The sequence below is a fragment of the Schistocerca serialis genome, chromosome 6 (genome assembly GCF_023864345.2).
Source record: "Schistocerca serialis cubense isolate TAMUIC-IGC-003099 chromosome 6, iqSchSeri2.2, whole genome shotgun sequence".
Lineage (NCBI taxonomy): Eukaryota > Metazoa > Arthropoda > Insecta > Orthoptera > Acrididae > Schistocerca > Schistocerca serialis.
In genome coordinates, this window is record NC_064643.1 from 224,867,000 (window position 1) to 224,890,379 (window position 23,380).

General features: G+C 41.3%; 1 protein-coding gene across 1 annotated transcript in view; it reads left to right on the forward strand.

Moving 5' to 3' along the window:
- Positions 1 to 450: 450 nt before the first annotated feature.
- Positions 451 to 23,380, forward strand: part of LOC126483772 (endoplasmic reticulum transmembrane helix translocase) — a 193,491-nt gene continuing 170,561 nt past the window's right edge. The window contains exons 1-3 of the mRNA XM_050106925.1: positions 451 to 844; positions 6,925 to 7,014; positions 20,420 to 20,610. Of these exons, the coding sequence (XP_049962882.1) occupies positions 584 to 844; positions 6,925 to 7,014; positions 20,420 to 20,610 (542 nt within the window). The 5' untranslated portion in view covers positions 451 to 583. The remainder of the gene's footprint in view (positions 845 to 6,924; positions 7,015 to 20,419; positions 20,611 to 23,380) is intronic.

Consider the following 23,380-nt stretch of genomic DNA (forward strand, 5'->3'; position numbering starts at 1 on the left):
TACATAATAATGCGCACATAAATCAAACACAACTAAGCATTGTTTGTTGCGTTTTAAACCTGCTACCAGTCTTCTTGCGTCTCCAGCCAATAGTACTCTTAAGGTAATATAGTTTACAAAGTCGTCCGTATTTTCTGATCACAACATTCTAACCGTATCAACATTCTAACGGCAACGTGTAACCCGAACAGAAACTTCAAATGAACCGCTGGGCCTGACCGACTTTCTGCTGTTCATTTGCGGTCGATACTCTACTGCCGACTGCAAAAGGAGTATTATGGGGTATGCGAAACGTGGGCAGTTGCTGCAATGCATCGGAGTCAGCAGTTAGCAAACTCTTAACAGTCTTTAACGAAGTAGAAAATTACTGATGGCATAAACGTATTGTAAAGTAAAATGAACGTTATTGACTAACATTCGACTAGCCGAAAAATCGATCATCATAGGGCACTGGTCGCAAAGCAGTGACAATCATTTTCTCGAACATGATTGTTTATGTTGGAAGCCTTGCTTCAACAAAGATAGTGTGCCACATGAAGTGCAAAGACGTGGTTTGCATCAGTCTCGTGTTAATTCCAAAATAATGAAGGGGGAAGCACGTATCGATGAACTGGTGCAGTGTGTCAGTTTGCATATACCAAGAAAATTGCTTTTCCATGGATACATTTTACCGTTTATGTGTCTTTATGGACTGTGGATATATATTTGGGTTACCGTGTATGGAGTTGAGGAATATTATGAAGCCGGTCTGATAGGAGTGGCGGTGATCGGTTTGCTGCAAATATTGAGCTGCCTTTGCTGCCACTGGTCTGTACATGTACACTGCTTTCTAACATGCAAAAGTGTAAGTTTATTTTTGAGTGCGTCCTGTTGTGAGAAATACATTGCTGACGTTGTGTCAACAGCTGGTACACAACTTGTTTACAGTTGTTTTTAGAAAGCTTTCAGCTGATAAACTGTCAACTACTGAATGTGTTAGAACTTGCTGTAAAGTTTGATTTTTTTTAAATCGTCTACAGGTTGCTCAGTACCGTGAATAGGAATATTCAGAACAAAAATAGTATTGTTGTCTAGCTGTGAAAAGACATTCATCGACAATAATTTCGTTAGAGATCCCACCACTTCTGGCTTCTAATGAGTGAACCTATTCACATAGTTAATTACCTAAGTAATTTTTATAAGACTTTGATGTTGTGTAAATCAGAAAGAAAACACGAAAACTTTTTCACAATTTTATATGGTATATGCTATAAACCTAACAAATTTGGTGACTAAAGTATCCTTGTCTGTACAATTTTTTTGAAAGAAATATTGAGTTTCGTAGTACTGTCAGTAATTTTATACATACATAAATGACCTAGGTATCTGTGTAATCTTATATGGCAGCATGATGTTTTCACCATATTTAGTATGGAGCAGATGGCAGTATCTGTATTTATAGTGTTAATTTCAACTACAAACCCAAATTATGAGTGTAGATAAATTAACTTGTAAACGCGAAAATGGTCAATTATTAAATGTTAAGACAGTTTATTCTGGAGAAAGACTTGTAAGTGTAGAATTTAAAAATCATATCAAATAAATCTTCATTTAGAGTTGCATATCACAAACTTAGCATATTATTAGACTATTACCTAGACTGATATCATAGTATTTGTTATACTACACATGGTATAGCCCATTGGCTTTTACTCATGATGTAACTGTGTGGTGTTGTCTGATGACATTTTTAGGTGCAGTGTGTTTGAAATATCTTTGCAGAAGACCAGCTTCCGGTAATCCACAGGTATTGCATTTAGTTGTGAATATCTGTTAAGACAGTAGGCTGTTGCTGATATGCTGTTTAATCTTATTGTAAGTTTTGTGTTTGTTTCACAGCCCTTTGATATTTATACTTTAGTTTTCTATGATGACATAGCAATAAAAATTTGATGCGGTATAGATTTGCAGTTACTATTACTGACAGTTCATAACATACTGTCTTTAGCATTGAGAGGGCTGCTCGGTGCCACAGCCAAAAGTTTTAATCACTTACTGGATGATATAAAATGTCTGTCAGACAGTAGAGTAAAATTTGAAAACAAGCTGAAAAAAATTCTCCTTGACTACTTCTGTTTTGTGGGAAGCAACCGGGTAGATGCAGTGTTTCTTGATTTCTGTAAAGTATTTGAGCCAGTACCCCACCTACGCTTAATGTCAAAAGTACAATCATGTGAGGTATCAAGTGAAATTTGTGATTGGATTGAGGACTTTTTGGTAGGGAGGACACAGCATGTTATCTTGGATGGAGTGGCAGCATCAGATGTAGAGGTAACGTCAGGTGTGCCCCAGGGAAGTTTGTTGGGATCCTAGGTGTTCACATTGTATATTAATGACCTTGCAGACAATATTAATAGTAAAATCAGGCTTTTTGCAGATGATGTAGTTATCTATAATGAAGTAGGCTAATATTGAGAGAAGCTGCATAAATATTCAGTCAGATATAGATAATATTTCAACATGGTGCAGAGATTGGCAGCGTGCTCTAAATGGGGGATGTTGAACGTATACAGAAAAGGGCAGCATAAATGGTCACAGGTTTGTTTAATCCATGGGAGAGTGTCACAGAGATACTGAAGGAACTGAAGTTGCAGACTCTTGAAAACTCATAAACTATCCTGAGAAAGTCTATAAGCAAAGTTTCAAGAACCGGCTTGAAGTAGTTACTCTAGGGATATAGTACAACACCTTACGTATCACTCACACAGGGATTGTGAGGATAAGATTAGAACTAATTACTGCACTCGCGGAGGTATTCATTCTTCCAGACGTGAATGGGACAGAAAGAAACCCTAATAACTATTACAATGGGATGTACCCTCTGCCATGCATAGTGGTTTACAGAGTATAGATGTAGATTTTGTGCTATTGTAATGTGTGAAAAAGTTGGTGAGTAGGTATTGCGTACAGCTTTTTTCTTATTTATTTATTTATTTTTAAAGAGAGAGAGAGAGAGAAACTAGTAAATGGTCAGCATGTTGCCATATTTACAATTTGATGTGTGATGGGAATGGAAAAGAAATCATTCCAAGTCATGATTTATTGTGCAAATAATCTATGGAACATGAAACTAACCAACTGTTTTGTAAATATTTTCAACTTTGCATTTTGTTTGGGTACCTGATAATGCCAGAATTGTGATGATTTTTGTATCAGGGAACTCGTATTTTTCATATGTTGATCAGAACCTATTCCTCGTGACATTTCTCGTCCACCTTCAGTTGAGTTATTACTGGTAATCTTCCGGGGATGTCATATATAAAAAAAATCCTAGTCAATTTACTCAGTTGACTGAACAGCGAAGAGTCACCAAAAGGAAACACAAGGTATTGGTTTTTACATTTATGTATCAAATGTTGATGTCTATTATATTCCTGACTCAATAGAAAGCCACTAACATTGGATGTCCTGCAACATTACTTTATTTTGTGACCAGATTTATGGCTTAAAAGGCCATTGGCAGACAGTATTTGTCAACACAAACATCTTATTATGACCATGTGAGCAATAAACCAAGTCATTAAATTGGTACTGTAAAGCATCCACAGTTTGAATTTTTCATTTATAAATATGAAATTTTTCAACCACATAGCACTGAAAGAATCTCTCACAGTGATGTTCATAATGCAATTTGCAATAGAAGTTGCGAAGAGAGGCTGTCTTCAAGAATAGATGATGGTTTGCTGTATTTATCTGTCGTGGAATTGTATGTAGGCCCTACTACAATAATGGATGGTAGTTGTGAATTCCTGCTCTGCTAATGGTCCTGTGACATATATGTGCAAACTGGAAGAAAATGAAACACTGACAATATTTTTTGAAATGCGGGTTGTGTGGTTTACCAACTAAGCTTTAGTGTAGCCTGATGCATAGCTTTGATTGGACATTGACAATTTATTTCTACATGTACACCTATACTCCACAAACCACCGAGAAGTGCATGGCAGAGGGTACATTCCATTATATTTGTTATTAGGATTTCTTACCATTCCATTCGTGTACAAGGTGCTGGAAGAATGATTGTTTTGAATGCCTGTTTGCGTGCTGTAGTTATTCTAATTGTCCTCACAATCCTAATGTGAATGATACAGAGTTGATGTGGAAGAGTCATCACTTAAAGCCAGTCCTTGAAGCTTTTAGTAGATAGTCAAATCAAATACCTTTCAGCTGTCTGTTTTCCAAATCATTATTTTATTGGGCTACCAGTTTTGGCGATTTATTATACCATCTTCAGGCCGCCTGACCAACGTGTAGGAAGTTTCCAACCTCAGTTCTGGTCAAAATAGGGGCCAACATTCAAAGACTGGTACCTTTAAATAGATTTCTGCTTGATAAGCAATCACTTCAACCTGACAGGAACAGAGCTTGGAATCTTCCTGCATGTCAGTCAGAGCACCTGAAGGTGGCATAATAAATCGCCAAAACTGGGAACCCAGTAAAATAACAGTTCAGAAATTAGATGGGTGAAAGGTGTTTGATTTGACATTCTGTACTGAACAGCTGAGCCCCACAACCATCTCTGAAAAAATGGACATGCAGAGACTTTTAGTAGACTTTTTCAGGGTAGTGTACGTCTTGTCCTCAGGAGTCTGCCAGTTCAGTTTCTTCAGAGTCTCTGTGACACACTCTGATGAGTCAAGCAAACCTGTGACCATTTGTGCTGCCCTTCTGTGTATATGCCCAATATCCCTTGTTAATACTATTTGGTAAAGGTCCCACATACTTGAGCAATATTCTAGAATGGCTCCCATGAGTGATTTGTAAGCAATCTCCATTGTAGAATGGTTGCACTTCCCAAGTATTCTACCAATAAACCAAAGTTTACCACCTGCTTAACCCACAACTGAGTGTATGTAATCATCCATTTCATATCCGTACAAGATATTACAACCAGGTATTTGTACGGTTTGGCGAGTTCCAACTGTGGCTCACTGATATTAAACTCATAGGATACTACATTTTTTTGGTTCATGAAGTGTAAAATTTTGCATCTCTGAAACATTTAAAGTAACATGCCAATCTGTGTACCACTTTGAAATCTTTCCAAAATCTACAGGATATTGCTGCAGCTTCTTTCAGACAGTATTTCATTATCGATAACTGCACCATCTGCAAAAAGTCTGAGGCTACTATTAATATTGTCCACAAGGTTATTAATATACAACTTGAATACCAAGAGTTCCAGCACTCCTCCCATGGGCACACTCAAAATTACTTGTACAGCTGATGATGGCTCTCCATCCAGGATAGTACGCTACAGCCTCCCTACAAAAAAGTCCTCGGTACAGTGCAAATTTCGATTGATACACCATAAAATTGTACTTTTGACTATAAGCATAAGTGTGGTACTGAGTTGAATGCTTTCCGAAATCAAGAAATACCACCTCTACCTTATTGCCTTGATCCAAAGCTTTCAGTACGTCATACGAGTTGGGTTTCGTGTGATCGATTTTTTTGGAATTCATCCTGGTTGGCATGTAAGAGGTCATACAGTTAAAGATACCTCATTATGTCTGGACTCAGAATAAGTTCTAAGATTCTATAAGAAATTGATGTCAAGGAATAGTTTTGACAATCACATATACTACCTGTGTTGTAGATGGGTATGACCTGTGCTTTCTTCAAACTACTAGCTCATCTGCAAATTCAGTAAAGAATCTATTAGGGATTTCATTAGGCCTTGGAACTTTGGTCTGTTTTAAACTGGGTTTTACTTTGTAAAGGAACATTTGAAAACAGATTTAAGAATTGCAGCTTTTCTTTGCTACCCTCAGTTTCAGTGCCTGTCTCATTTACCAGGTGTTGGGCACTAACTTTGATTCCACTAAATGCCTTTACATACGACTGGAATTTCTTTGAGTTTTGTGAAAGATCATTAGACAATATTCTCCTACGGTAGTCATTAAAGGCTACACTCATTGCTCTGGTTGTGAGCTGGTGAAGCTAACAAATGTGAACATGAAATCTTGTGTCTGATGACTTACTCCCATATCACAAACCAAGCACCAAAAGTGAAATATTGATGAATAAAATTAATCATTATGAGTAAAAGACAGCCTGTTGCAGCTTTTATTATTGAAGTAACGTTGGGAGAATTTGATGAGTAAAATTTAAAGATATGATTGCATTTTGCATTTCAATAGAAAGAAAATAGTCAAAAACTGCACTGGTTTCTCAGTTCACAAAGGCTGCTTTAATATCCATCTCCTGAAGTTGCCAATGTCTACCTTACTGTCACCTGTAATGTCAGAAAGTTGTGCAGTAAAGTGGAAATTGTATCAAGTAGCTTTCCTGCCTTAGAATATGCCCCTAGCTGTTGGTCTGAGGAATTGCAGATATTTATATTGATAGAAAAGAATAGGTATGAAAATTTACAACAAGCCTAATTATAGGAATGTGGGAGGCATAGGAAATTGATGACGCCAAATAGGACATTTATAACAGTACAAAGAGTGAAAAACTTAAAATCCATCCCACATCTCAAAGACACATAATCATCCACTTGTCATGATATCCAACAATGTGATAAAAAGCGCAAGAGAGAAAAAGTGACATTTGTTGGAAAAATCAACAAGCCCCCAAAAGTGTGTAGATTATTCAGTAGATATTTGTACCAAGTTGATGGTAATTCAACAAATATTCAAAATTTGAAAATATTTGGGATAACACTAGCAGCTAATGAATACATTTTTAGGTACTAGCCTACCCTAAGTAAATACATGCTAATTAAGTCCAATAAAGATGTTAACTGTGCTATATTAGGATTCAGTGTTGTGCTTCCTTCATTGTCATTTAGTATGTTGCTATCTGTGCATTGCTTTGTTGTATTATAAGTACAGTATTATTGGTATAGGTTATTTAAAAGAGTGTATTACTGTTTTTCAGACTAATGATCCTTTCAAAGCGAAAGTGGCAAAAGTTGTACCAACAGCCAACAATGGGTCCTCTGAACTAGTGTCTGTACATCAAGCTAAGGTATATCATCTGAGTTACACATTAACTTATTTTGGAACTATAATAAATATTCCCCAGAACCATTGGAGTGTCGTATTCTTTTTGTTTGTTTTCCTACAGTGCTTCTTAAGCCCATATTTCACTCATCATGTGTAGTGTGGGGTCTATGTCTTGACCATGTAATGACTACTGCTGTCAGAAAAATAGGATAGGGGCAAGAAAATTTCTTTTTATTGTACACTCTCTATCAGTGTTATGGTTTGCCAATTTCAGTGACTTTTCTTTGTCAGTTTTGGCGTTATTTTCTGTCTGCTTATTTTTCTGGCTTGTTTATTGTCACCTCGAATCTATGGCAGTGATCACCGACTTGCATGAATCTGTGACCATAAGTATTGTCACCTTATAGTCTGATTAAAATTACTTGATAGTTGACACTTCGTGCGTTGGAGTTGGTTTCCTCCAATTAGAGCGCTCAACATCACACCCGAACCATTCGCTGTTGCGAAATTACCACAACAAGTGGTCAGTTCACTTCCAATTCCATGTCTAGGATTTTTTCTTGATGTATTTTGATTTTAATTCATGGGTCTGTCAGTTTTATTTTGTATTTCGTCATACATGATAACCACATCACAAACACACACATACACCCCCAGGTGGCTCACAATCCTTTTGTGAATACATACTTGGCTACCACGGGCACCCAGCTTTTGCAGCATTACTTACTTTGCGTGCTGCCTGCTTATATATCCACTGCCCCATTTCCTCACCGGCTCTCCATCAGATGGTTTTCTAGCTGCTGACCATACTTGGACCTGGTTTACGATTGGGCCTCTAGTTTCCACTTTCAATGTATTCTACAACTTTTCATTAACTAGACACATGGTCCCCGTTGTTGGGTTTTAGCTGCCACCAATTTTCAGAATTCTCCAGCAGTGCAAGTGGTGTTGGGCTGGTGGCCCAATGCGATGTGCTCTCGACATTTGTGGCATTCCATCTGTGTACCCTTCCCTTTAGTATAGTAATACACACAAAACCCAGCACAGTAGCCATCCGATTGTGAGGGGGGTCATCAAATACCTGCACGTTGGTTGCTCCCTGACCAAGCAGGAATTGTACTGTTGGTGCCTGAGCTGAAAACTCCCCATGTATGCCAAAGAGTGTGTGCCTGTCATGACTGGGACATGGGGACTCTGAGCAACAGGTTACTGGCCAGGTAGTCAATGTTGAGGCTGGGTGGTGCCCATGGGAAGAGCCCCTGTTTAGAGTGGGTGGCACCACTGCAGATCAGCTGCAAATGAACTGGATAAAGTTATCTCTTGCTGATGGTCATATGGCCCAAGCAGTTTCTATGAAAGGACAGCCCTTTCTCATTGCAGAGAGATACGACACTAAACTGTTCCCTTCCCTGTCTACGCCAGGGGGAGAATGTGGGGCTAAGCGGCAAGCAGAGCAATACCACCCACAATACTTGGTTTGTACAAGGACTGAAGGTGATTCCTTCTTGGCCACAAAGCCCTTGCTCTTTGTGGAGAACTTAGGTACGTTTGAACCAGGCTGGGTGATGTACCGATGACCGTCACTCCACATAGCAGTCTAAATTTAGTTCAGGGCATAATTTTCCACAGAGACCTGCTCTTACAATCTGATGATGAGTAACGCATCAACTTGGAGCGACGGGGTGTACACTTTGTCCATCATGTGCATAGGGGGCCAAAGCACAGTAGGCTCATTACTGGTACCTTCATCTTGCCCTTTGAGGGTGATTCGTTGCCTGAGAAGGTCAAGGTGATGGTATACTGATGTGACGTGAAACCGTATGAGTGTACCCCCACCCATCCACCGTGTGGTGCTTCAAGTGTCTAAAATTTGGGCACATACCATCTGTCAAGATTGTGGACAAGTGCTACTTGCAGATACTCCCTGTACCTCCCACCACCTGTGTCAACTGTGGAAAGCACCTGCTCACCAGATTGCACTATTTTCCAGGGAGATAGAAAAAGAAAATAGAAGACTCGGGGGAAACACAGTTACTGAGAGGCCAAGAAGTAGTACGAGCGATTGCGCCCAGCATGTCAAACAGTCATATGCTACAGCTATGATGACGTCACCCCCTTTGGTGACGGTACCCCTGCCTGTTACACCTCCTATAGCAGTCCCTCAGGGCCACTCAACCATACCAGCCCTCCTGATGGTTGGGGATTCCCCTCTTGCTGCTTCCCCCACACCTACATTGGGATTTGATGGTTTCGCGCCCACCGGGGATATTGGTCCCCATCTCCAAACCGGATGGAAATCACCTTCTGGCAGCTTCTCTTGCCAGGAAAGGGTCCTTTGGGACACTTCCTTACAAGGTTTCCACCTGTCTACAGCTGGACATCACCCAGTGGCTGAAGGAGCCACAGGCTGCTGGTCACAGGGCTTAGCGATCGTCATCTTTACCTGAAACTGATTCAGAGAAACTCTTGCAGTCATCGAAATCCTTTAAGGAGAGGAAAGGCAAGAAAAGTCCCCCAAGGAGGAGGACGGTACGGTGACCCCCATGCCACTAGATCCCACCTGTTCCACTTGTGTGACTGAGGCAGAGATTCCAGCGGCCCCTGAGGACCCAGTCCGCACCACACAGTGGAACCTAAAGCTATGTATTTTGATGCCATAACCCCTCAACAGTGGTTGCAGGTGACTGTAAGGCATAACCTGCTCCTTTGTCCCATCATGGCCTCACTGTACATAGACAGTGGAATTGTAGCAGTTTTTTCCACCATGTGGCTGAGCCACATCATCTTTTAAACATTACACCTGCCTTCTGCATTGCCCTTCAGGAGACTTGCTCTCCAGCAAAGCAGACCTCAGCCCTTCATGGATATTGGGGATAGTATAAGAATCATGCTACTAATGGCAGGGTATTGGGTACAGTTTGCATGTATGTCCGAGACACTGCATATAGTGAATTCATGCCTCTTAATACATCTTTGGATGCTGTTCGGGAAAGGACATTTCAGGACATTATCATCTGCAGTGTTTACCTCTCTCCCAGATTGTGAAGTGTCTCAGAACATACTGTTTGCATTGGTTTCTCAGCTCCCCCCACCTTTTCTAATCTTGAATGGTTTCAGTGCCCATAACCCTGTGCGGCGTGGAATCATGGTCACTGGCCATGGTAAAGACCTCGAAAATTTACTGGCACAACTTACCTTTGCCTCTTGAATATTGTTACCCCCCACACACTTCAGTGTGGCAGACAGAAGTTTTTCGGCCATTGATGTTTCCATTTGCAGCCTTTTTCTTCTCCCATCCATCCACTGGGGGGGGGGGGGGGGGTCCACAATGACCTGTGTGGTAGTAACCACTTCCTCATTGTCCTACCCCTCTACCCCTCTCTCTGTGTCACTCCCCTGGACACCTGCCCAGATGGGCTTTCAACAGTGCTGACTGGGGTCCTTCCACCTCTGCTGTCAACCTTGGATCCTTGCCACTTGGAGATATTGATGAGGCAGTCCAGAATACAACTGCAGCCATTCTTTTGGCAGCTGATTTAGAGGTCCTCTTTTCACTGGCCTGCCCCAGTGCAGACAGTACCTTAGTGGTCCTTGGAAGTAGCAGAGGTCATTCAATACCATTGGCTGGTTCTCCAATGTGATAAGTGTCACCCATCAATGGAGCACCTCATTGCCTTTAAGTGACTCCGTGCCTTGGTCTGCCACCTAATAAAAAGATGGAAGCGAGAATGTTGGGAACAGTACATTTCAACTGTGGGGCCACATACCTCTTCGTCACAGGTTTGGGCTAAGATCAGATGTCTCTATGGATACCAGACACCTGCAAGCGTACCTGGTATTACCTTGAATGGCACTGTCTGCATTGATCCAGATGCCATTGCTGAACATTTTTCTCTGCACTAAGCTCAAGCCTCAACGTCTGAGAATTATCAACCTGCCTTTCAAATCCTAAAACAGTGGATGGAGCAAAAGCAATTGTCTTTCACTGCAAGCTGCCTGGAGCCACATAATGCTCCATTCAGTGAATGGGGATTGGTCAGTGTTTTAGTCCACTGCCCTGATACAACCTATTGATCAAGAACCTACCTGTGGACTGTCACCTTCATATCCTTGCCATCTTTATCCACATCTGGAGTGAGGGTGAGTTCCCATCACAGTGGTGAGAAATACCATTCTCCCAGTACTGAAACTGGGTAAGCACCCTCTAGGCAGGGACATTATCATCCAATAAGTCTCAAATTTTTTTCTGTAAGTTGCTTGACGCATGGTGATCCAGCATTTGTGTTGCCTCCTTGAATCTCGGGGTCTTCTTGCGCCATCCAAGGATAGGTTTCACAAAGGCCATTCCACTACTGATAACCTGGTTTACCTGTAGTCTGCCATACAAACAGCTTTTGTCTGACGTCAACATCTTATAGCCGCCTTCCTCGACTTCCAAAAGGCTTATAACACCACATGACGACACCACATTCCTGCAACCTTGCACAAGGATGATCTCTGGGGTCCACTCCTGATTTTCATCAAGAACTTCCTGTTGCACTGTACGTTCTGCATCCGAGTTGGTGCTTCCTACAGTACCTCCCCATACCAAAGAGAATGGGGACCTGCAGGGCTCTGTACCGACTGTCCCTTTCCTTCTAGTAGCTATCAATGGTCTAGCAGCAGCTGTTGGGTCCTCAGCATTACCCTCCTTGTATGCTGACGAGTTTTACCTCTACTATTGCTCCTCTAGTGTGGTTGCCGTTGAACGTCGACTGCAAGACACCATACGAAAAGCACAAGCAGCAGCCCTCACACATGGCTTTCAGTTTCCCATCGCCAGGACTCGCGTCATGCGCTTGTGTTGATGTCATACTGTTCACCAAGAAACAGATCTTTACCACGATGACCAATTACTCAGTGTGGTAGAGACTTATCGCTTTTTAGCACTGGCCTTCAATTCTCAGTTGATATGGATTCCCCATCTTTGCCAGCTTAAGCGAAAGTGCTGCCTGCACCTAAATACAATTCACTGCCTGAGTAATATCAGCTGGGATGTAAAAGTGCCAAGTGTATTCACTGAGAGGATAGTTTCAAGTAACCAATGATAGCAAGAAAGTACAGTTCACGTTTAGCACTGAAACTGAACTTTTTCTTTCTCGAGTTTGCTCGTAGAAGTTAGCTTTAATAGCCGTGAACAAAGCAACGGTGATTTTAGTTCTGCCACAGAATGTTGACCAATGCTTTCTCAGATACATCACAAGGTTGAGGTTAGCATAGAACACAAGTTGCAATTCAGGGCTACAAAATGCATCTCCTGCCGCAACCCCTTAAAATCAGCAGTTGACAGACTATCTCGCATTTCCAAAATACCTCGCAGTGGCCACCTTCAACATTACTCCGCGTTACACATTAATAGCATAATTTCTGAAGTAACTTGCCGTGTTTGTGTGTTGTCTATAACTGAACAGTAGCTGGCAGCTGATGTGGCAAAACTGTAGTGGCAAGGGACAGAGATCAACTATCAAGTAATTTTAAACGTACTATCGTTTGGAGGTGCAACCAGGTGCATTGCAATATTTCCTTCATCTCTGCCTGAAACTGTTTCTCTTCATGTGGTTCAATAAGTTGCTTCTTATACAACCAGAAACTCTTTTTTCACAATAATGAAGCTATCTCAAAGCTTTTTGAACTTGGGTGAGAGTTCATGAGAAACAGGGTATTTTGAAGACCAAACATACAGACAAATTCATTAGCTCCCCGGTGAGGTTCTTTAACAGACGTGGCCTACACAAGAATATGATTTATTTCTGCCTTGAAAAGTAGGTTAAAATGACATTTGCCAGCTTCTCCATGTTATTTTTGAAGAAGAATTCAAAATATTATGTCATATAAAATATTATGTCATATAAATGATGCCTGTGGGAAGCTAAGAATGTCAGTAGTAGACTTTGGGTCTACTGTCTTCTCATTCAAAAATTCTAATTACAATGCTTTCTCTTTGTTGCCTTTAGTAGGAAAGCACAATTTAAGTTAATTACTGCAGTGTTCAACTTAAAAAATTTTCTTACAAGTTTGGAAGCCAGTTCATTGTCTAGTAATGTTAGTAGGTTTTATTACTCTCAAAAGCAAAGTTAGTTATGCATATTCTTGACAATGGCCATTTGGTAAATTCTACAAGCTGACAAGGCACTGAAAGAACACAAAACTGTACAAACATTTCAAAATGTCAACATTTATTTGCATGAGAAAATAAGAGGGTAATCCCAATAGTAAGGTCTCCTATTTTTTTATAAGTACAGAACTCTGTGTGGCAGTTGGTCACACTATTATGAAGAGTGCTTCATGTGCTGTGTGTAAACATGCACACGCCACGCTGAGGCACTCAGTCTTGGCTTGGCGGCCGTTGAGAATGGAGCTTCTGTTGGACGTTACCGCCAAGTGTGAATTATTCGGTTTTTGAAAGCAAAGGGCATTGCGCCGATTGAAATCCATCCCCAGTTGACGAAAATGTATGGTGAGTCGTGCATGGATGTCAAAAATATTCATAAGTGGTGTAGAGAGTTTGCAGCTGGTTGGACCAAAATCCATGACGAACAAAGGAATGGGAGACTGTCAATTTTGGAGGAGACAGTGTTGAAGGTTGAGCAAAGCAAGCATGAAGATTGGCGGATCACCCTGGATGATCTCTGCACGTTGGTTCCTGAGGTTTCCCGAAGCACCGCTCACAGAATTTTAGTGGAAACATTGAACTACCGGAAGGTGTGCGCAACATGGGTGTCACGCATGCTGACTGAGGACCACATGCGACAACGAGTTGATGCTTCCCGCACATTTCTTCACCGCCTTGCGGCCGAACAGTACAACTTTCTGGACTCAGTTGTCATGGGTGATGAAACCTGAGCATACCACTTTACACCTGAGACCAAGCAATAATCATGCCAGCTCATAACTTTCTGAACAGCATGGTGGCGAGCTGGTATGACATGGGCATACAAAAACTGCCACAGCGTCTACAAAAATGGATCGACATAAATGGTCATTATGTCGAGAAATAGCTAAATGTTCAATCTGTAAACTGATGTAAACCATTGTAGAAATAAACAGGTCTATGTACATATAAAAAAAAATAGGAGACCTTACTTTTGGGATTACCCTTGTACACTGAAGAGCCAAAGAAAGTGGTACACCTGCCTAATGTGTGTGGCTTCCATGAGCATGCAGAAGTGTGCCAACATGACATGGCATGGACTCAACTAATGTCTGAAGTAGTGGTGGGCGGTACTGACACCATGAATCCTACAGGGCTGTCCAGAGTATGAGGGGATCGAAATTTCTTCTTAACAGCATGTTGCAAGGCATCCCAGATATGCTCAATAATGTTTATGTCTGAGGAGTTTGGTGGCCAGTGGAAAAATCCCATATTGAAGATGTTTCATGGAACGGTTCGCACGCTGATGCTTGTTGATGGTCCAGCGTTGAAATCTGCAGCAGTTTGCAGGTTTGCACTTCTGTCATGTTGAACGATCCTCTTCAGTCGTCATTGTTCCCATTCTCACAGGGTCTTTTCCGGCTGCAGCGATGTTGCAGATTTGATGTTTTACCAGGTTCCTGACATTCACGGTACACTCGTGAAATGGTCGTACAGGAAAATCCCCAATTCATCACTACCTCGGAGATGCTGTGTCTCATTGATCATGCGCCAGCTATAACACCACATTCAAACTCACTTAATTCTTGATAACCTGCCATTGTAGTAGCAGTAACTGATCTAAGAACTGCGCCAGACACTTGTTGTCTTATATCAGTCTTGCCAACCGCAGTGCCGTATTCTGCCTGATTACGTATCTTTGTTTATAACAAAGCAAATGTCATTTTCCTTCTTTTCTTAGCCAAATAACAACTGTGAAAGGTTTAATATCATATATCAGTTCTGCTGCAGTTTCTTCTCAGTATTTTATGTGGGCATAACAGCCAGCCACCTGTCCATACTATTTGGTAGTGGCTTGATTTCAATGGCCGACTGGTCAGGACAGCCAACGTACAAGAGATTTTTCCTTGACGGGTGAACTGTAACAGATGCACTTGGCCTCATGGTGCCAGCTGAACATCTAGTTGACCAAATCGTCACAGCTTCAGGACAAAAAATGTGAAAACAGCTGGAAGAGTGGTGTGCTGGCCTCACGCCCTCCATACTGCTTAGAGTGACACCATTGGCAGAGGATTACATGGTAGGTCATCAGTACTGATTGACCTGCCAGGGCCTGTGGATGGAGTTTGATTCATGGCTCATGCCATTTGGATCTTTCTATGCCAGCTTATCTGAATTATGTATCTGTGAGTTGTCCTTGCAACACGCCAGGGCCTGTGGATGGAGTTTGATTCACAGCTCCTGCCATTTGGATCTTTCTATGTCAGCTTATCTGAATTATGTATCTGTGAGTTGTCCTTGCAACACATCATTTGATCAGTAATCCTCAATCTCTGCTGGCCCCCTGGCCCACACCCACCTCCACCTCTGCCCCAGGACCCTAACTTCACTCATCCTACATCCTCAGTATTTTCCCCACAAACTCTTCTCCCTGTCCATCTCCCCACCCCCAAGCCACTCCTACATGTAATCAAGCACTGCATGAGCTATCTGGAATATGTGGCTGTTCCACATTCCAACCTGTGCACCCATTGCTTCTCCCTCCCAGCCATCAGTCACCCTTCCACCAACTGTCCTCCTGCCTCCCAACTCAACCACCTCACCCTTGTCAAGTTGCAGAATTGCAGTGTTGGTGCGATGTAGTCAGCCTGTTCAGTGTGGCCGTGAGTGGGAGGGGTTGGGGGTGGAATGAGGAGTGTTCATCTAAAAGCTAGTGAAGTTTTTAGTCTTGTTTATGTTCCTTTCGACAACTCAACATTCCTGCTATTTGATGTGTTGTTATCTTTACTCCTTAAATTATTTTTGTTTCACCAGGACTTTCCATTACAATGAAACATATTTTTAGCTATTTATGTTCTTATTTGTGCATAGTGTAGGCTTTTTATTTGTTCAGGTATTTTAGAGCCTAAATAATGTTTTACTTTCAGATGTTTAATCTCTTTTGTGGGAGAACAGTTTAAGGAAAAGTATGAATTGTTCAGGTCTCCTTTGCAGTATATCATAAAAACAAAGAAGCAATAAAATAAGTATTAAGAAGTCACAAGAGCATAAAATCCAATACTATACCATGAGCAAGTGCTGTGATAATTGATTAACTTCCTATGTTATCAGATGACATGATTGTGAAACCTTACTTTCCAATAAAGCTTGCCTAGTCTGTATGAAATGCATTATGGAATCATCTTTTCTATGACATCCTTTGTGAATCATCTTTAACTACTAAAGTAAGCTGCAGTATGATATAACCACCCTTTCAGTCCAGTGTCTGTCAACTTATATTGTAGATTGAAAGTTAGGTAGGCAAGAGCTGAAAAAAGTGTGTGTACTCACAAATAATAAAGTATCCTGAAACTAGCACATAGAACCATTAATTTATGGACATCTGTTCAAATAAGTCTGATTTTGCGGCTTGCTAACTAAGCGTGTACCTTCTTGCTCATTCTTTCTTGAATAGAAAGTCCATTCTTCACCTGTGGTCTTATTTTAAATATTTGAGTATTATGCAGCTGATTAATGGATTTACAATAACTTTTTACATTTAATGCAACTACGAAAAGTAACATACAGTTTAGTATTTTTCTTAGGTTCTCTTTCCTACGTGATGTATCTCTGAAGACAAGAAAATTTTGTGACAGATAATGAAAAACTGGTGGCTTTTAATGAAATGTTAGCAAATTTGGCTTCTAACCTGTTTCCGTATAAAAATGTCTTAGATCATAGGGCAGCAGTTCACTAGTATTGCTAACTGATTGCTATTTCGTGTTGAAACTGGATCTTGACTTTTTCCTCAAGGTTGTGGTTTTCATACAGTCGTAAAGTGACTGTTTATTATCTGCATAAAGAACTGATCCCTGAGGTGTGATGTCCGAATACATGATGAAAGCCCAACTGGAAAATAATGCGCTTTGACAGTGAGATGACGTATTCGCTTCCTAAATAAATACAACCTATTGACATGTACAGGTTTATCTTACTGTGATGATAGTAGGCAGTTGACATATTTGATGGAAATTTCTGTTATGTTAGGTGTAGACAGCACCATATGTTGTTTCCGTGTTATCCTGGGTCAAATATCTGGAATGACCTTTATAAAAAAACAGAGACTTTTATTGTATTTTAACATAATGTGTCATCAACATTTTCTGTAGTGGATAGTAGTGCACTGTAAAAATGACTTGAGTTTATTTGGATAAAGCTGTTAATATTGGTATGTTTGTGGTAGTTGGTTACAATAATCTTGGTGTAGTTGTGCTCTTGCCATGTTTCTCTTGTTTCTCGTGGAATGTGCTACATATTATGTCTAGAACTCAAACTAAGAGTTGTAAATGCCAGATGCCAGCAGTTGTCCTTCAGCCATAAAAAAATAACACTGTTTTATCATCTGTTTAAATATTGGTACAATATAAGTTGTTCAACTATTATATTTAAAAAAAAATGCTGTGACTTACCAAACGAGAAAGTGCTGTTAGATAGACACAATAAAAAACACAAACACACACACAAACTTCAAGCTTTCGCAACCCACGGTAGCTTCATCAGGAACGAGGGAAGGAGAGGGAAAGACGAAAGGATGTGGGTTTTAAGGGAGAGGGTAAGGAGTCATTCCAATCCCGGGAGCGGAAAGACTTACCTTAGGGGGAAAAAAGGATGGGTATACACTCACGCACACACACATATATCCATCCACACATATACAGACACAAACAGACATATTTAAAGGCAAAGAGTTCGGGCAGAGATGTCAGTCGAGGCGGAAGTGCAGAGGCAAAGACGTTGTTGAATGACAGGTGAGGTATGAGTGGCGGCAACTTGAAATTAGCGGAGACTGAGGCCTGGTAGATAATGGGAAGACAGGATATATTGAAGAGCAAGTTCCCATCTCCGGAGTTTGGATAGGTTGGTGTTAGTGGGAAGTATCCAGATAACCTGGACGGTGTAACACTGTGCCAAGATATGCTGGCCGTGCACCAAGGCATGTTTAGCCACAGGGTGATCCTCATTACCAACAAACACTGTCTGCCTGTGTCCATTCAAGCAAATGGACAGTTTGTTGCTGGTCATTCCCACATAGAATGCATCACAGTGTTGGCAGGTCAGTTGGTAAATCACGTGGGTGCTTTCACACGTGGCTCTGCCTTTGATCGTGTACACCTTCCGGGTTACAGGACTGGAGTAGGTGGTGGTGGGAGGGTGCATGGGACAGGTTTTATACCGGGGGCAGTTACAAGGGTAGGAGCCAGAGGGTAGAGAAGGTGGTTTGGGGATTTCATAGGGATGAACCAAGAGGTTATGAAGGTTAGGTGGACGGCAGAAAGACACTCTTGGTGGAGTGGGGGGGATTTCAGGAACGATGGATCTCATTTAGGGGCAGGATTTGAGGAAGTCGTATCCCTGCTGGAGAGCCACATTCAGAGTCTGATCCAGTCTCGGGAAGTATCCTGTCACAAGTGGGGCACTTTTGGGGTTCTTCTGTGAGAGGTTCTGGGTTTGAGGGGATGAGGAAGTGGCTCTGGTTATTTGCTTCTGTACCAGGTTGGGAGGGTAGTTGCGGGATGTGAAGGCTGTTTTCAGGTTGTTGGTGTAATGGTTCAGGGATTCAGGACTGGAGCAGATTCGTTTACCACGAAGGCCTAGGCTGTAGGGAAGGGACCGTTTGATATGGAATCGGTGGCAGCTGTCACAATGGAGATACTGTTGCTTGTTGGTGGGTTTGATGTGGACGGATGTGTGAAGCTGGCCATTGGACAGATGGAGGTCAACGTCAAGGAAAGTGGCATGGGATTTGGAGTAGGACCAGGTGAATCTGATGGAACCAAAGGAGTTGAGGTTGGAGAGGAAATTCTGGAGTTGTTCTCCACTGAAAGTCCAGATCATGATATGAGATCCAGACATGCAGTCTCCCATCCTTCATCAAAGACACCAACCACTTTCTCGAACGCCTGGAATCCTTACTCAGTCTGTTACCCCTGGAAACCATCCTTGTAACCATTGATGCCACTTCCCTATACACAAATATCCCACACGTCCAGGGCCTCGCTGCAATGGAGCACTTCCTTTCACGCTGATCACCTGCCACCCTACCTAAAACCTCTTTCCTCATCACCTTAGCCAGCTTCATCCTGACTCACATCATCTTCACTTTTGAAGGCCGGACGTACCAACAATTAAAGGGAACAGCCATGGGTACCAGGATGACCCCCTCGTATGCCAACCTATTTATGGGTCGCTTAGAGGAAGCCTTCTTGGTTACCCAGGCCTGCCAACCCAAAGTTTGGTACAGATTTATTGAAGACATCTTCATGGTCTGGACTCACAGTGAAGAAGAACTCCAGAATTTCCTCTCCAACCTCAACTCCTTTGGTTCCATCAGATTCACCTGGTCCTACTCCAAATCCCATGCCACTTTCCTTGACGTTGACCTCCATCTGTCCAATGGCCAGCTTCACACATCCGTCCACATCAAACCCACCAACAAGCAACAGTATCTCCATTATGACAGCTGCCACCCATCCCATATCAAACGGTCCCTTCCCTACAGCCTAGGCCTTTGTGGTAAACGAATCTGCTCCAGTCCTGAATCCCTGAACCATTACACCAACAACCTGAAAACAGCTTTCACGTCCCACAACTACCCTCCCAACCTGGTACAGAAGCAAATAACCAGATCCACTTCCTCATCCCCTCAAACCCAGAACCTCTCACAGAAGAACCCCAAAAGTGCCCCACTTGTGACAGGACACTTCCCGAGACTGGATCAGACTCTGAATGTGGCTCTCCAGCGGGGATACGACATCCTCAAATCCTGCTCCGAAATGAGATCCATCGTTCATGAAATCCTCCCCACTCCACCAAGAGTGTCTTTCTGCCGTCCACCTAACCTTCGTAACCTCTTGGTTCACCCGGGATTGGAATGACTCCTTACCCTCTCTCCTTTCGTCTTTCCCTCTCCTTCCCTCTTTCCTGATGAAGCAACCGTGGGTTGCGAAAGCTTGAAGTTTGTGTGTGTGTATTTTTTTATTGTGTCTATGTACCAGCGCTTTCTTGTTTGGTAAGTTGTTCAACAATTAGATAAACAATGTTATTGAGCTGTTTCTTTTAGAGTGCAACATTTTCTTGTTGTGTCTGGGATTGTGTGCCTACAGTTGATAATTTTACAGTATTTGTACTGCACTGCAGTGGTATTAACACTCTTTCTTGGCAACTGTCAATTTGTGCAGAACATTAATTTTCCTAATAAATAAAATACAGCAATTGCTATGTTTATCTGCACATTCTATGAGCTCTTTTTCCTCCTCAGGATGGAGTAACAGAGGAACCAGTCATATGGTTTATGTTTCAAAAAACAAAGTATGTTTGGGATCCTGAAAAGAAGCAGTTTCGTGGCTTACAGTTTCCCATTAGTCTTCCATTTGGGGATTATATGGACTGGAAAGGACATCAAGAAGACAGTGATGTGGCAAATGCAGATCTCAGATATGGAAGAAACCAGTAAGTTTCTTATTGTTGCTTTTTTGTTTATCATTTTTTGGTGGTAAAACTTTTGGTAAAAATGAGGAAAATTGTATTGAAGACAAAAACTTAAAGAAATAAAATTTGTTGTCCCTATACCTTGAGAGAAAAGTGTACACAGTTCATTTCTTTTCATGGCAATTTTTAGCAGTGTAGACAGACAGTGACATACAAAAGCTATAGTTCAGCAGTTCGGAAAATATAATGTTCATTCCTCTTACATTTAATGGAGAAAAAAATTTAAATTTGGAAGTAAGACCAAAAATTCAAATTTTTCAAATTCAAAAATTATCCTTGGTGTAGTCATTGTAAAGAAGCAGAGGCTACCATACAGTAGTGCAAAACAAAGTACATAAATATATGGATAGAAAGCTACTATATGGGCTGTCAAGAAGGCAATGAGTGAAGCCTTAAATGATTATTATAGCAGAATATTACTGAAAGATCTCTTGCAAAACCCAAAGCAATTCTGGTCATATGTAAAGGCTGTCACTGGTACCAAATTGATGATGTACAGATGCTCATGTATGATGATACAGGAACTGGAATTGAGCGTACCAAGGCAAAAGCAGAAATTCTGAATTCATTCTTTAAAATGTTCGTTACAAAGAAAAATCCTGGAATATTGCATTTCATTCTCTCACCGCTGCAAAGATGAGCGATATACACATTAGTGCCGTTGGCTGAAATCTATAAAATTGAACAGAAGTCTAGGGCCCTATCAGATTCTATACAGAATTTGTGCTTGAGTTAGCTGCTCTTTTTACTTATAATATATCATAGATCCCATGTATAAAAATGTTCCTCAGAGTTGGAAAAGCACATAAGTCACTTCTGTCAACAAAAAACATAGCCGAAGTGATCCACAGAAGAGACATCCAATTTCCTTCACATTCGTATGTTTTAGAATCTTAGAACACATTCTCAGCTCAAGTGTAATGGGTTTACCTCAGTCGCCGGCCGGGGTGGCCAAGCAGTTCTAGGCGCTGCAGTCTGGAACCACACGACCGCTACGGTCTCGGGCATGGATGTGTGTGATGGTCTTAGGTTAGTTAGGTTTAGGGGACTGATGACCTCAGAAGTTAAGTCCCATAGTGCTCAGAGCCATTTGAACCATTTTTTTGTTACCTCAGTCAGAATGATCTTCTCCATGCCACCCAGCATGAATTTCAGAAACAGTCATGTGAAATCCAAGTCCCACTTTTCTCATGTCACCCAGAAAGTCATGGATGAAGGAAGTCAGGTAAATGCCATATCTCTGGTCTTTCGAATAACATTTTCCTTGGAACCATGCTAGCTCTTACTAGCAAATTGCACTAATATGGGGTATCAAATAAAATTTATGACTGAATTGAAAATTTCTTGGTTTGATGGATCCAGCATGCTGTCTTGGATAGTGTGTCATTTATTTCCATTTACATACATACTCTGCAGGCCACCATACGGTTTGTGGCAGAGTGTACCTTGTACCGCTACTAGTCATTTCCATTCCTGATCCACTCACAAATACAGCAAAGGAAAAACAAATGTGTATACGCATCCATGCAAGTCCCTACTTATCTTTGTGGTCATTATGTGAATTATACATCAGCACAGTAGTATTAGTTCTACAGTCAGTTTCAAATGTCAGTTCCTTAAATTTTCTCAATAGGGTTCCGTGAAAAGAATGTCTACTTCTTTTCAGCGATTCCCATTTGAGTTCCTAAAGCTTCTCCATAACACTTGAGTGCTGTTCAAATCTACCAGTAACAAATCTAGCAGGTCACCTCTGAATTATTGCTATGTCTTCCTTTAATTTGATCTGGTGCGAATCCCAAACCTTCGAGCAGTACTTAAGAATAGGTCAGACTACTGTCCTATATGCAGTCTCCTTTTACAGATGAACCACATGTTCCTAAAATTCTTCCAATAAGCCAAAGAAAACCATTTGCCGTCCATACTACAAGACTTACATTCTCGTTTCATTTCATATCACTTTGCAACAGGTTGCCTATGTATTTAATCAACATGACTGTGTCAAGCAGCACACTATTAATCTGTTAATGCTGTATTCACATGATACAGGATTGCTTTTCCTATTTATTTATATTACCTAACATTTTTTCTACATTTAGAGCTAAACCTCCTCTACAGTTTCTACCCTTTACAGTTCCTTCTACCACCATGGAGGTCTTAACACATATTTTATCATCCTGTCTCCTCTTATCACCAGTGTTTCCCATATAACCCTTTCCTCACCAATTTTACACAGAACCTCCCCCTTCCTTACCTTATCAGTGCACCGAATTTTCAACATTCTTCTGCAGCACCACATCTCAAATGCTTTGATTCTCTTCTGTTCCACTTTTTCCACAGTCCATGTCTCACTACCATACAATGCTGTGCCCCAAATGTACATTCTCAGAAATGTCTTGCTCAAATTAAGATCTATGTTTCATACTAGTAGACTTCTCTTGGTCAGGAATGCGCTCTTTGCCTGTGATAGTCACCGTTTTATGGCCTCCTTGCTCTGTCTGTCATGGGTTATTTTGCTGTGTAGGTAGCAGAATTCCTTAACTTCATCTCCTTCGTGATCACCAATCCTGATGTTGAATTTCTCACAGTTCTCATTTCTGCTCCTTGTCATTACTTACATCTTTCTTCAATTTACTCTCAAACTATATTCTGTACTCATTAGATTGTTCATTCTATTCAGCATATCTTGTAATTCCTCTTCACTCTCACAGAGAATAGCAGTGTTTTCAGCGAA